Source organism: Cervus elaphus, chromosome 3, assembly GCF_910594005.1.
Source record: "Cervus elaphus chromosome 3, mCerEla1.1, whole genome shotgun sequence".
Taxonomy (NCBI): domain Eukaryota; kingdom Metazoa; phylum Chordata; class Mammalia; order Artiodactyla; family Cervidae; genus Cervus; species Cervus elaphus.
Genome location: NC_057817.1, coordinates 41,549,296 through 41,564,740, shown reverse-complemented (window position 1 = coordinate 41,564,740; position 15,445 = coordinate 41,549,296). Strand labels below are relative to the sequence as shown.

The window sequence follows — 15,445 nt, the reverse complement described above, 5'->3', positions numbered from 1 at the left end:
ATTCCTCACCTCCACTCCTCACCCCAGGACCACTTGTCTCTTTTTTGGGTAGTCCAACCACACACAGGTAATCCAAGACCATTTTCCTCTTCTTTTACTACCTTTTACATGGTTGATTCCTAAAGAAGTATCTTCAGCTCAAGCTACCTCTCTGATGAAACTCTGAAGTTATGGGAGAAAGTTTATCAGTGTCTAAAAGTAGCCACTCAAGAACTAGAAAACTAATGTCTTGGAAGCCAAAGGAAGAGAGAGTATCAAACAGGAAGTGGGCATTAATGTTGGATGTAAAAAGAAGCAAAACATGTGCTTTGACTTTGGTGGTTAGACCACTGACATACTTGGCAAGAAGATGTGAGAGAAACAGAGAGGATAGAGGCTTAAAGAAGATCATAGACGCACCAAATAGACTGCTTATTTAAGACACATCTGAGAAAGGAAGAAAAGATAAAAATCAGAGGAGGGACTGGATGAAGGGAGTTTATTTGATACAAAAGAGAGCCATTTTCATGCTGAGGGTATTGCATCAGCAAAAAGGTTGCAGTTGAACTTAGACGAAGAAATTTGATAGAGTAAGTTATCCGGGTGGGGAGGGAGGAGCTGGCGCCCTTGTGTAGAGAAGAGCTTTTTCCTGCTCAAGGCAGGAAGTGGAAGGCAATGGGTGGGGATGCAGGGAAGTCTGTAGACCAGGAGGCAGGGAATCCACAACTCTGATCACACACTTACTCTCCAGAGTCCCCCATATAGACCACAAAGAGGAGCAAGCCAGCATCCCTGTGCAATCCTTTCTTAAACATTCACTTCACTTAAATGAATTAGTGGATACTTAACCTTCTGCCCCTTGAAATTCAAACATGCCCAGCAGTAGCCTACAAAGGGCAGGATGCTGGAAATAGATTCTCCCCAGAGGACTAAACGGCCGACCTTGCTCAGAACTGGTGGTGCATGATGCTAATAAAAATTAGTCTGATTTTCAGTCAGTTTTATTATCAACTTTAAATCATCTTTGTGACCCCCTTATCACTTTCATCTGACCAGATCTTTTCTGCCACCCTGCCCTTGCTACACCACTGCTGCTCAGACACCTGCTTCAAGGTTTCTCTTTGAAGCAAACATAAAGGCATGAAACTAATGTGGGTAACAAGCATAAAAGAGCCTGAAGGAAGTGAAGGAGTCAAGTTTAGTTGCTTCGTATTGCAGAAGAAGAAAGCAAGACCCAGATAGGTAAAATGATTCATCTGAAATCACTCAATCCAGAAATGGCAGAGCTGGGTCTGGAGTCATTCTTCCGGTTGGCCTTAGGGAGAAAGTTCATCTTGTCTGCCCTTTAAGATTGTAGCCCAGACAGCAATTTGGTGGCATCTAAGCAAGAGAATGGTTCCTGTAGACCCAAGTAGATTCATAAGGAAACCAAGTCTTCTGGGGGAGGAGGTAGGAAGAATGACTTGATTGTTCTCCATTCTCTTCCATTATGGAGTCAAAGTATTCTTTTATAGAACTTTGGAGATCACTGCAACAAACTCCTTTCTTTTCACTTCATTCATTGTTCTTTGATAATACTTTCAAAGAAATTTGAATTACCCACTTTGTCTTTTGCAGTTCTTAAAGCCCCAAACTATATTTTCTGAAATATGGGGTGTATGTGTGCACATGTGATAAAAAATACAATCAAAATTTACATACATGCTCTAAGGCAACAACAAGGACAGTGATAGAAAATGGAGACCCAGGGAAACAAGTGGAGGACAAACTTGGGAGAATGAACCTTGAAAAGCTCTCAGTTCCCCACTACCCTGATGTGCAGTGTTGGATATAATATCAATCATATTTCAAATATAAGAGCAAAGCTTCTTATTTTAAGACATACCATGGGAAAGCTCTACTTAATATTTTGAGGAAGCAAAGAATTAGCCCCTCATTTAAATATTTTACATATTCTAAAACAGAAAAAGAGACACAGATGTACAGAACAGACTTTTAGACTCTGTGGGAGAAGGCAAGGGTGGGATGTTCAGAGAGAACAGCATTGAAACAAGTACACTATCAATGGTGAAACAGATCACCAGCCCAGGTTGGATGCATGAGACAAGTGCTCAGGGCTGGTGCACTGGGAAGACCCAGAGGGATGGGGTGGGGAGGGAGGTGGGAGGGGGGATCGGGATGGGGAACACATGTAAATCCATGGCTGATTCATGTCAATGTATGGCAAAAACCACTACAATAAAAAATAAATAAATAAATATTTTGCATATTCTAGTTTTCCTATTTAAATTTGCTTTAAATGGGAACGTACCAGTACAAGTATATCACAAAGGCAGGTAAACAACAAAAATAATGTCATGAAGCTTGAGATATTTACTGTTTGTTTGGCTCAAAGGAAGCAGAAGGAAAACTTCATAAAAACTAATTTGTGGTATAGACTCTTTCTACCATCCTACAAGAATGTGGTCTTTGGTGGGAAATACTCTACTATATCCAATAAATATTCTTATTCCCATACCTTCTATCTACCAGAGTTTTGATGACAAGTAAGCATGATAGTGTTATGTGTGAACAGTGGCCTTCAAAAGCACTCAATAAATGATTATAGAAGCTGTCCTGTAGTTGAAGACTTGACTTGGGTCTACACCAGACCCAAGTCTTATCAAAATCAGATGTGACTAAAAGATTATTGATAACACAGCTAGACTCTTTTAGGGGACAAGAAAAACCACTTCCTCCTGGTGTTCATTTGGTGGTGAACAATTCTACCCAGTATGTCAATCATCTCTGGTTCTATCCTTCTCAGTTAGGAATACTCTAAAAAGAAAAAAAAAGCAACCTGTCGGGGGAATCTAGAAAAAGTTCTTACCTCTCCTGAAGTCCTATGGGCTTCATTTTGAAAGGAGAAGGGCAGACAGCGGTGGCAGCTTTGATCTCAGGAGTGTATTGGCCTTGAGGGTCCACAACCACACTCAGTACCCTTGGAGCCTGTTCAGGCTGGACCATGCTGTTGGCTGTCTTGTCCTCAGAGTGTGCAGGCTGTAACACAATGGGTGATAGGTGGATCTCCTGATTTTTCTCTTTATCTTGTCTCAGGGAAAGCTGAAATTTTTCTTTTAATCTGTAAAGAATCTATGGAAGGAGATACAAAGAATTTCCGTCACAGTTTTTCATGTTGAACAACAGAATATGATCTCCATCCCAACTTAGAAGACAAACCAAAGTAAGTGAGCAAAGCTTCCTAGGATGATTTCTGTTTTATACTATTGAGGATTTTCCTCAAAAAGATACAGTTTGTTTCCAGTTATGGAGTGGGCTTCTCCGGTGGCTCAGTGTTTACAAATCCACCTGCAATGCAGAAGACTTGAGCTCAGTTCCTGGGTCAGAAAGATTCCCTGGAGGAAGAAACGGCAGCCCACGCCAGTGTTCTTCCCTGGAGAATCCTATGGACAGTGGAGCCTGGCGGGCTGCAGTCCACGGGGTTGCAAAGTGTTAGACACCATTGAAGTGACTGAGCAAACACTGCAGTCACAAGGAGTACAAACATATTAAACGTATATGTACATGATCTGCTTTTCAAACAGAACTCAAAAACAAATATGCCTAATTTTATAAAGGTATCAGATGTCAGTGTGATCACATGTCAGCTCTAATTTAAAATGACTGACATGGAAAACTTATAGAAAGAATAGCCATGATATAGAGACTTATGACATTTATAGAAACAGAGATCTGCAACCACTACAATGTGTAAGAAGAAAGTCTCATAAAGTAGTAATTAAAGCATAGCAATGCTATAAGCCACAAGTTCTTAATGTAGGTAAATATCTGCATTAGTCACACATTAATTTGAGTATCTAGTAAATACTTGAAAAAATTAAATTTTAGGGCACATGTTAAAGAATAATTTGGACAATCAGAATTTTCTGTTTTACTTCCTGCTCCTTTCAGTTTTGAATGTGTGCTGAAAAAAAGCCAAAGTATCATGTCCCTTCATTCTCAGAGTTCTTTCTGGAATGGCTAACTCAATTCAGAAAGTTTTAAAACTTTTAAAAGAATGGGACTGACTTTGCTGAGACACTCCAGTGGACCAAACTGCGAAGTGAGCAAGGTTTGTCCTTCCTGTCCTCAGGATTTCCTTTTTATAAGCCCCTTCCCCCCTTTTTTTCTTTTCTTTTTAAAATATTAATTTTTATATTTTATATATTTTAATATAGTTTTTTTCAGTTTAACTGAGATATAATCGACATATAACATTGTATACGTTTAAAGTTTAAGATGTACAGTATAACGGCTTTATAGTTTTTTCTTCTTTCTTGATGATAACTCCTCTACTTCAATTATTAAAAAAAGAATCAGGATGAAACAAAACCACAATAATCTAAGATGAGAAAGTATTAGACTGAGATTAAGAAGAAAAGAATTCAAAGAACTGAAAACTCAGCAGCAGGGTGTAAATCTTCTTTTAAGCAATAAAGAACAGAACTGACAATGCAGAAAATACAATCAGTGGTAGATACGACAAAGCTGAGAGTCTGCCTGGAATCTATAGCAAAGGAGGAACAAATGAAGATGAAAACAAGAGAAAAGATGGGATATGGACATCAGAGAAGAGTTATGGTAAATGATAAGCCAGAATAAAAGAGAGAAGCAAGTCATCCAAAACTATTTTTCAGTGCCTTGTGTGAAGTACAAAGTATTCCATCATGAACAAAATAGACTGTATCCTGTTTCTATGGAATTTAGGGATATTAAATGAAAAAAATTCTTAGTTTTTTTTTTAAGTATGTCGATTGAAAGAAGAGTAAATATGAGAAGAAAATGGAGCAATTTTTATGGCTTTGAGAAAAAACGCATATTACAGAGTATGTATGAATCCCATCCCTAGATAAACTGATATTCATGTGAATAAAGCCAGCAGGAGCAATTTCTCAAATACACAAGGTTTCATAAGATATATTACCTGTCTACCTTTCCCAAAAAAACTTTACTCAGAGTCATGAGAGAGATGACTCTAAATGAAGAACTGAAGAAATAGAAATTGTAATATGAAAGGGAGCCCTGGAATTATTTAAATGTAGAGTAAAAAATAAATTTATTTAGTTCCAACATCTCAGACTATAATAACAAGAAATAAGTTGAAGGAGGGCAAAGAAATAAAAAAATATGGATGAATATATGTTAAATAACTTTTTAGTTAGGGATACAGAGGGAATGGAGGTCAGGATATTAGGAGGTTAGGAAAGAAGGACCTCCTTCTTTCTCTGGCTACAGGCTCCTCCAAGGAGTCTGGAACCTCAGCTGTCCCACCCATCTGTGTACTTGGGGCAAAAGGAAGAAAAGGTCACCACCGTCCCAGCCTCACTGCACAAAATTATGGTAGAGATTCACATCTAGAGAAGACCTCTATGATAGCAAAACCTGAGAAATTGGGACTCAAACATTTTACTCCCAAGTCACAACATTAATTTGGAAGATTTATTTAAACTCCTTTTTCCTAATGTTTCTCTCTCTTGTATCTTGCAGCTGTGTGTCGTTGGGCACATTCATTTCTTGACCCCTCCCAACCTGAGGGTCATCACTCACTAACAAAATGAGGATTATAATAGCATCCCATAGAGCTTTGGTGAATATTAAGTGAGATAATTTACATGTTCACAATTTTCAGCTCTTAATAAATGCAACATTATCGGTGTGTTCAATAACATATATACAGGTTTTATATATTAAAAAAATAGAGGCCCTTCGGCCTAATTATACGTGAAAGAAATTGAAGTTTAGCTAACTGATGTGGCTGCTCCAAAGTCAGCAGTTAGTTGTCGGAGAGCCAAACTCAAGGCCCCTCTGCTTCGAAGGACGGATCACTTCCCACCCCTTATGTGCATGCTCTTTGCCACACCATCATTCTTAGAGATCGACTCTGAAATCCCATCTGCTGCCCATGTGATTCTAGCAATGGGTTTGAACATCACCAAATCTAAGAGTACATCTTTGTACACTAAGAGTTCTCTCTGGGACTTCCCTGGTGGTCCAGTCACTAGGAATCCACACTCACAATGCCAGGGACCTAGGTTCAATCCTTAGTCAGGGAACTAGATCCCACATGCCGCACCTAAGAGTTCACAAGCTGCAACTAAAGATCCCGCATCCCACAGTGAAGACCCTGTACAGACAAATAAATAAATAAAAATAAATAAATATTAAAAAAAGAAAGTTCTTTTAAGGAAAAGGACTATGCACAGATGAGGTATAACTAGAATTGCGTATTATAAATCGAACTGCCAGGAACTCAAGGAGAGTCCTTCTTGCCTTTTATGTCAGTTCACTTTTGTATGACCTGGTAACTTTATACGGGTGGTATAAAAGTTGACTGTGGAAAGATAAAGCTAAATCTTGAATTTTTGAAACAATGGGTTCTAAATATCCCTGTGACAAATATGACTGCATAAGGAAAAAAGATGTCCAATATTAAGTGGCGTGTAACTACTTTCTGTAGGACAGAAAATACTGAATATAATGCCCAAGGATGGGGAGATGTTTTTGGACTTGCTCCTTCTTTTCACTTTCTATAACCTTCAAAAAGCACTTTGTCAACATTCTGCACAAACAAAACCCACAATAGAACAATATCAATTAGATGACATGTATGTATTAAGATAAGTACATAATTACTAAAAGATGAGGAAATTAGAATTTAAGTTGAGACAGCTTTTTATTTTTTTCATAGTGTGTTATTTTCCTGAATGAGAAAAGAAAAAGACATATATTTACAAAAATCTATTTAATCAAGGATAATGCATATATTGTATATTCTAAGCTTTTTCACAGTCAACTATAATACATATTGGAGAAGGAAATGGAACCCACTCCAGTACTCTTGCCTGGAAAATCCCATGGATGGAGGAGCCCCTTGGAGGAGTCTGCAAACACCCCTCCCCTTGGAGGAGTCTGCAAAGAGTCAGACACGACTGAGCAACTTCACTTCACTTATAATATATAAATCAAAACATTCACTTGCCTGTTTACGTTAGAGTTTTGGAGAAGCATATTTCAAAAATGGAAATGAGAGGGACTTCCCTGGTGGGCCAGTGACTAAGACTCTGAGCTCCCAATGCAGGGGGCCCAGGTTCAATCCCTGGTCAGGGAACTAGACTTCATATGCCACAACTAAAGATCCCATGTGCTGCAACAAAGACTCAGCACAGGCAAATAAATAAATAAATATTTTAAAAATGGAAATGAGAAAGCCAAGAAAATGTCAGCCTTCTCCCTAGTTCCACTGACAGGTGTTAATGGAAAACTAGCTCTGGTTCAAAGTCCTTCTACATCATTCACAAGCTTATGTTCTTGGTGGTGAACCTTGCCACATATTTTACAATCATCTCTTTACTTCATCTCCGGTTAGAGGTCACTTTTTAAATTGATATCTACGTAGTATGTGTAAAAACTGACTTCTACATCTTTAATTAGGGGAAGCAGAACCTGGAGAATATACAATACTCTTGACACTGTTTAAATTTTCAACAGAGAGAGCTGGTCTATCTGACAAAATGTGAAAAGAATTGGAGAGGTTGGTACTTGGCAATAGAGCAGTTGTCATGGAATTAAGCTCTATAGAAGTGTTTCCCAACCAGGAGGAATTTGCCCTCCTGGGAGATTTGGCCACATCTGGAAACCTCTTTTGGTCATGGTACTGGGCCTTCCCAGATGGCGCTAGTGGTAAAGAACATGCCTGCCAATGCAGGAGACATGAGACACGGGTTCGATCCTTGGGTCAGAAAGATCCCCTGGAGGAGGGCATGGAAACCCACTCCAGTATTCTTGCCTGGAGAATCCCATGGACAGAGGAGCCAGGCAGACTGCAGTCAAGGGGGCTGCAAAAAGTCAGACAGGACTGCAGTGACTTAGCATGCACACACGTACAACATGCACTGGGGTGTGTGCAGGGGGCCACTGGCCTCCAGTGGGCAGAGGCTGGACAGAATGCTAAGTACCCTACAATGAACAGGACAGCCCCCCACTCCTGATGGAATTATCCAGGCCAACATGTCAGCAGTGCTGCTATCAGGAAACTGGGATAAGGAGCCTTAAAAGTCACCTGGTGTAGTTAAGTCGCTTCACATTTAAATCCAGAGTGGTTGAGTGACTTATGGCAAGTTAGAAATGAAGTTTAGAATCCAGGCTTCCTGACATATGCCTATAATCATTCTCTGCTACAGTGTCTTCTAAATCCCCACAGATCATCTTCCCCCTCTTTTTCCCAAAGCCTCTGAAAAAGTGTTGTCAGAAATTTTTCTCTGCGCAGATCGAGATCTGGAATATACCATATGCATGTTTCTCTATATGAATGCACTTTGTTTCCAAACTCCACCTAAAAGCTTGCTGTAGGAATGGCAAGTCAATATAACTTTCCCTTTAAGAACTTGCTGTTTAAATCTTGGGATTATCAACACACACTCATTTGATCATTCGAAAAAAGGGAATGGAATATTGAATGAAAGAAACTGTAAAAGTCACAACTACTGGAGGAGAAAAAAAATAACAGGAGGAAGAGAACCAGAGAAACCAGAGAAACAAATGAGAGGAAGCTTAAAAAATCCTATAAAGTTATTTTGCAGCTTATAATTTTCATTTAAAAATCTTATTCAGTTGTATAGCTTAAACTTATGCAATGTTAGATGTCAAATATATTTCAATAAAAAACACATAGGTGACTAACACACAAAACATCTGTTTGGATTAAAATATGTTCAGATCTCAAAGAGGATGCCACCAACTAACAGCCATAGCATTTCTCCTTTGCAATAGTTTACAGTTAGTTCTGAAACAGTTCATTCATTTCTTTTAGTTGAATAAAATGTGAATCAATTGTTACTACATTGCAGGAACAACATTGTGGGTGCAAAGATAGCACACAATCCTCGCTTCTGGGAATTCACAGGCTTCCAGAAGAGACAGATGTGTAAAAATGATGTCCGGTACCAGATACTAGGTGGAAAAATAGAGCTGGGTCGACAGCAGGTGTGGTAGTACACATTTATTACATCTGCCTGAGTTGAATGTCTCTAATTAACACAGGCATTGTCATTGATTTCTAGATTCCTTTGTGGCCAGAAATAGATGTTCACAAGACAGAGCGACAGGATCGGAAGAAATTACAGTGTGACCCCTTTACATATAAAATCACGAGAAGGAACCCAGACTTTTAATCCAGATAGACTTGGATTTGAATTCCAACCTCTCCTCTCAGACACCCACACACATACACCCACGTACTGCTAGTTCTTGGTCAAGTCACTTATCCTCTCTGAATCTTGGTTTCCTTGTCAGTAAAATTAGGAAACTAAACTATACTGTGTTTATACAGAGAGTCTGTAATTAACGAATTATTGTATTGTATACTTGAAAATTTGCTAAGAGGATAGATATTGTGTTAAGTGTGCTTATCACAACACAAAATAATAATAAATAAAGAGGAAAAGAGAAGCTACTGGAGGCGATAGATACATTTATGACACAGATTATGGTGATGGTTTCATGGGTGTATGCTTACCTCCAAACTCATCAAATTGTTTCCATTAAACATGTGCAGCTCTTTGTATGTCAATGAAGTGTGTTAAAAATATATTGTTTAGTACCAGGCAGTACATTTAGTACTGTCTGGAAGAAACTAATTATCATAGTTGTTATATTATTTTTGTTATTATTGAGAGGGTTGTATTTTGAGCTGAATGGTTTCTATTAATACAGAAAAAAAAAAAAAAACGAAAATTGGTTTGAGAGATATACCTACTTAGGAAAATGGTTCTGTAACCAAAGCATTCCAGCTCAGAATCTAGTCCCATTTCCTGAACCACTAGGAATTACATATAACATATTAGAAAAGTGTGGCTATGTATGTTCGCCCTTGACATGTATTTTCTTTGTGATGCTCAGGCTATATTAGGTAGTCCAATAGAGAGTTTCCTTTGTCCACTATCAAGACCATGCCTAGACAAACATTTTGAATGACATATGGATGGCTCTTCCATGGGGCTAACAAGGCAGAGATTTTATTGACCCAAACATCTACTTTTTATGTGTTTTCTCAAATTGCTTTCCAGGACTTCCCTGGTGGCGCAGTGGACAGGAATCCACCTGTGAACACAGGGGACATGGGTTCAATCTCTGGTCCAGGAAGATCCCACATGCTGCAGAGCAGCTAAGTCTGTGTGCTGCAACTACTGAAGCCCAAGCACCCAGAGCCTGTGCTCTGCAACGAGAGAAGCCACTACAATGGAGAAGCCAGTGAACCAAAATGAAGAGCAGCCCCAGCTTGCCACAACTAGAGAAAGCCTTCGTACAGCAAGGAAGATCCAGCACAGCCAAAAACAAATAAAATAAAATTGCTTTCCAGTAGCAATCTGGTCTGTAGACAGCTCTACCTAATTCCATAAATACTTCTGCACTTGTTAATAAACGTCTAGGTGCACTGGAGATGTCATGCAGGTGGTAAACCACATTCTTTCTATTATTTATTTCAGTTTAAGAACTAATTCTTCTCAGTAATATATTCCTCCACCTAAAACAGACTGAATGGATTGGAAGTTGCCCACACGTTTTTCCTTGGAAAATTGTATTTGTCTATTTGCTGCGCCACCCACTCTGCATTCACATTTGAGAGGTGCTAAATAAGTCACACATTTGAAAATGTCATGCGTGTCTAATTTTATGCCTGGCAACATACATTTTCTTTTTAAATTTTAAGGAAAGTAAACAATATGCCATATTTCAAAAATTTTGCCAAGCCTTATGTTATTGTTACAGAGCATATAATCCTCTGTGACAGCGATTTACCTATATAATTTCGTAATAAAACCACAGGCTTTTCATTTCTACAATATGAGGAAGGGTTGGACACAAATAATGGCATTTGATCTTTTATAAATATAATTAACGCCAGAGGGAAATTTCTGAGTTATATATTTTCCTTTGCCATGGAATCAACAAAATTATGGGAAACAGAAACCAGAGTATACTTGTTTGAAAGTCACAAGAGTGATAGTGTAACTATTACAAAGAGATCCAAGGAAAAAACTTACTTTAAATCAAGATCATTATCAAAAACACTTGAACATGTACAAAGATAAGCTTATTTTAGAGAATCACATTTGACCAGTCCTACATGTGAACTTGTCAGTGGTTAAGTTGTATCAGAAAACCTTAACTTCATCTTATTCCTGTCTAACAGGTAGTATTTAGTTTTCTATCAATATTAATTCTTTTCTATACTGCTGATTCCCCTGCTATTTTTTAAAGTGACGCTTTCACATTAAAATGGAAGATCCTGTTTGAAACATATCATTCTAGTACTTTCTTTCATTTATTCAAAATCTATTGGAATACAAATAAAAAATGTTTTTTCTGATTCACTACTCCCCATCTTGAATGGATTCCTCTCCCAGGAAATGGAAACACAACCATCCGATTGTCAGTCAAATAACCTGGGAGTCATCCTTCATTTTTCTCTTTCTTCCTCCCAGAGAATCAGTACACAGCAAGTCTTTTCAATTCCACCTACAAATAAATCCCAATTCTTCACTCCTCTCCATCTCCACCCCCACCCCCTTACCCAGGGCCACCATCATATTTCTCATCAGGCTAATACAGTAGCTGCTCCAACACTTTACCCCAAGTTCTGTCCCCAACCACGCTCCACCAGCGGAGAGTCTGATCTTTTAAATCCACAAATCAGATCACATCAAAGCTCTGTCTGAAACAGCTTCTGCCCTTCTCCTGGAAGCCAGAGAGGACTCCTGCCTCAGCTTCACCTTCTCCATTCCACACTCCATCTGTAACATCCTTTGCCAGGGAGGCCCTGTCCCTACTTTTTCAGATATCTCAGTTGCCTTTGATTGCTCTGCTCCACTCACTCACTATTATCTCACCATAAGCTCTTCATGGCACTTGATGCTTTTTGATTCTTTACAAAATAAATAAACTTTATTTTTTTAGGAGCAGTGTTAGGTTTATTAGAAATTGAGCAGAGAGCAGAGCTCGCATATTGCCCCCTCCCCCACCTCCCTCAACAACTTCCCTTATTACTAACATCTTGCACTCGTGTGGCATACTTGTTACTAATTAAGTCAACATTGATATGTTATCATTAACTGAAGTCTAGAACGTAGATTAGGGCTCACTCACTCTTGATGCTGTACGTTCCATGGGTTTTGACAAATCCATAATGTCAGTATGCACCTTTACACTATTGTACAGAAAAGTTTCACTGCCCACAACAACTTCTGACAACCACTGATCTTTTTACTGTCTCTATAGTTTTGCCTCTGCCAGAATGTCATATACTAGGAATCATAGAATAGGAACACTATTTGATTTTTTAAAACAGTAACTTAATTATTGTCTCTGTCTTCTTCTGGAGAATAAGCACCGTGAGCAGAGACCTTATCTGTCTTGTTCCTTCCTTCGCCCAAAGGGCCAACAGGCTCACAGTGAACCCACTGCAGGAATTCCTGGATTGAATGAACTGATGAATCTACCTACCAGCCCTGAAGGGAGCAATCGCCTACACAACTTTTGAAACATTTCCTTCTTGGTTTCTTCTAGCAACGTTGGAGCAGACTTAGATTTTTGAATTTTACATGGACGCTTTGCAGCTATTGGGAAAAGAAGGGTCAGTTGTTCCCTGGCCCCAAGTAGTTTAACGTGTGGTGACTACGGGTTCTATTGCTACTGGAGACCAATACGTAGGGTGGAAATTTATCCAATCATGTTGGATGCATGGGGATCCACCCTGAGCTAGAGATGCAGAATTTGCAGCATATCTAACAAGTTAACCTCTGCTCTGACTCCCTCAGCCCTCTAGAGCTCACAAGCTGCTCAGGGCTCTGCTTTCCCACTTTCTTCCTTTCATCCTTGCCTTTGCTCTTCTGGATCTTAAGTATTTACTTCCTGAACAAGGTGGCTTCCCAGATGGCACAGTGGTCAAGAATCCACCTGCCAGTGCGGGAGATGCAGGTTCGAATCCCTGGGTAGGGAGGATCCTGGAGAAGGAAATGCCAACCCACACCAGTATTCTTGCTTTAAAAATCCCATGGACAGAGGAACCTGATGGGCAGCAGTCCAAACTGAAGTGAAGTGAGTCAGCTGTGTCCGACTGTGACCCCAAGGACTATACGGTCCACAGAATTCTCCAAGCCAGAATACTGGAGTGGGTAACCTTTCCCTTCTCCAGGGGATCTTCCCAACCCAGGAATCGAACCCAGGTCTCCTGCAGTGCAAGCAGATTCTTTGCCAGCTGAGCCACAAGGGAAGCCCAAGAATACTGGAGTGGGTAGCCTATCCCTTCTCCAGGGATTCTTCCTCCTACATTGCAGGTGGATTCTTTACCAACTGAGTTATCAGAGCTACAGTCCATGGGGTCACAAAGAGTCAGACAAGATACAATCTCCACTTGAATCTCTCTGTACCCCTTTCTATTTTCCTCTTCCTTCCAATGTTCCGAGCAGAAAAATACTGTAATTGTGACTTATAGAGGACAACACTTGAGATTTCCTCTATTAAAAAAAGAAAAAAGGAACTACATATTTTAAAACACAATTAACCATAACAAGAAACCATATCCTATACTACCTAAAAAATGTCCAGAGGTGTCTGTCAAAATTTCCATAACACCTCCAAATTTCATTAAATTTTTTTACCCTTAACCTCCACTATTTAGCTATAAAAATCTGTGTTCCTACTCTTAAATTATTCTTTTTTTGATCATGTCAAAATTTTTAGAAATCTTCTTTCTGAATGCCTGACCCATAGGAGATGTCTCTGAATTCATGGTGATGGAAACTTTAGGGCGACTGGAAACTTGCTACTTTCTAAAGTTTAGATTCTAGGAAATATGCCAATCTTTAGTCTATTTAAAGCCTTAATTGTTTTATATCCTTCAAGTTTAGATCCGCTCAGCCTCTATCTTTCCAAACTGAGCCCTAATCTTTCTAATATAAACCCCTTCCCAGGACAAGGATCACAAATAAACAAAACCCATTAAGACACCCAGCAACACTGCTGACTGCCGCAAGCATAACTAGAGTGATGTCTTTTGCAGGGGGCATTTAAAAACTAAGGAGGGAATGCTTTTACAAATGTGCAAAATTAAGAAGAACATAGCAGACAGGAAAAAAAGATACTAAAACCCATTTATAAACTTCAAATATTTTAAAGTTATATCACAGAATTTTCAAAACAATAGAAAATTTTATCATTCTATTGGAAAGGTAACTGCTAATTCATTCAACACGAAGAAGCACTGCCTATTTTAGTGTGTTTAAGTTTATCTGGAGTTCTACTTTTTTAAATTTGAAATATACTCTTAAAGGCTTCATATCTATAACTTGTCATTTACACAGCCAGTTGCAGTGTATGCTTTTATACTTTTACATTATTCTTTCACCTAAGAATTAGTTGATTATGAATTGTTTAGCCTTTTAGCCTATAATCATCTCCTTTTCATGCCTGGAATTTCATAGAGTGCTTTCAAGGCCCATTAAAAATAAGAAAACCTTATTTTTACTCATTAAGAAGTAAACTTACCCCTAAGACATATTTCTTTAAAAATTTTTTCCCAAGTTGCATAAAGATGATATAAAAGAAGAAATAAAGTAATCCCAAAGTGCACTCATGAGATTTAAACGACTTTGAGGGTTTCGGTGACCTCGCTAAATCAGTTTCTGAAGCTTCATTCTCAGGGTTGATCAAGTTACTAAAAGCCTCAGTGCAATTATAGCCTTATTCTGCAGGTCAGAATCCATAATTCCATAGGTTTTCCTTTAGCTCTCACCCTGCTGTTAGATGTGAAATATTCCCAACCTAGCAGGATCAGAGCCTTGCTTCTGTTCCCAGTCTTTCCAATGAATGGCAGTGTGTCCAATAATATCAAATGGTGGGCTCAGTAAAAGAGAAAATATATAAAGAAACGAACTTACCATCAAACAGGTTACTATAATAACAAAGATGCTGAGAAAAATGACAACAGCATAAAATCCTTCTTTGCTCCAGATTTTGTCCGCTTCATGCTGCCCTTGTAAAACGTTTTTCTTTGAAAGCAAAACAGAAAGTCCGATGTTAAACGAGAGCTTGAGGAGACTGGCGTTCTTATCAGACACTAAACATATTTTTAGCTTGATTCCATCCAGTGTAGTAGAACACACCTACATCCCCCACTGTCAGAGCTGCTTCTCAAACTGATCTGAGACATCGGATTGCCGTTCTCAGACATTAAGACTATTTTATCTCCTGTATAGGAGCAAGCAAGCCCGACATGGTATGCTGGGCCCCAGCCTTTGTTAACGTCCCTCGAGCTTTCTCTCAGCAACTACCTGCTTCGTAGGTGAGAGAGTTCTGCTCTTCTCTGGGTTGAGGAAATTGTTTCTGAAGCTTTCCTTACTCTTTTCAGACTCCTCCCACAACACCAACA

The 15,445-nt window shown here is 39.0% G+C and overlaps 1 protein-coding gene across 2 annotated transcripts in view; it reads right to left on the bottom strand.

Annotated features, from left to right (window-relative positions):
• The window catches only part of PTPRR (protein tyrosine phosphatase receptor type R), a 269,220-nt gene that overhangs the window by 100,128 nt on the left and 153,647 nt on the right, over positions 1–15,445 (bottom strand). Inside the window, exons 5-6 of one of the 2 annotated variants that reach the window (XM_043887108.1) lie at positions 14,955–15,065; positions 2,849–3,111 (exon numbers count right to left, since the gene is read on the bottom strand). In XM_043887108.1, the coding sequence (XP_043743043.1) occupies positions 2,849–3,111; positions 14,955–15,065 (374 nt within the window). The remainder of the gene's footprint in view (positions 1–2,848; positions 3,112–14,954; positions 15,066–15,445) is intronic. The other variant, XM_043887116.1, reaches the window with a different exon arrangement.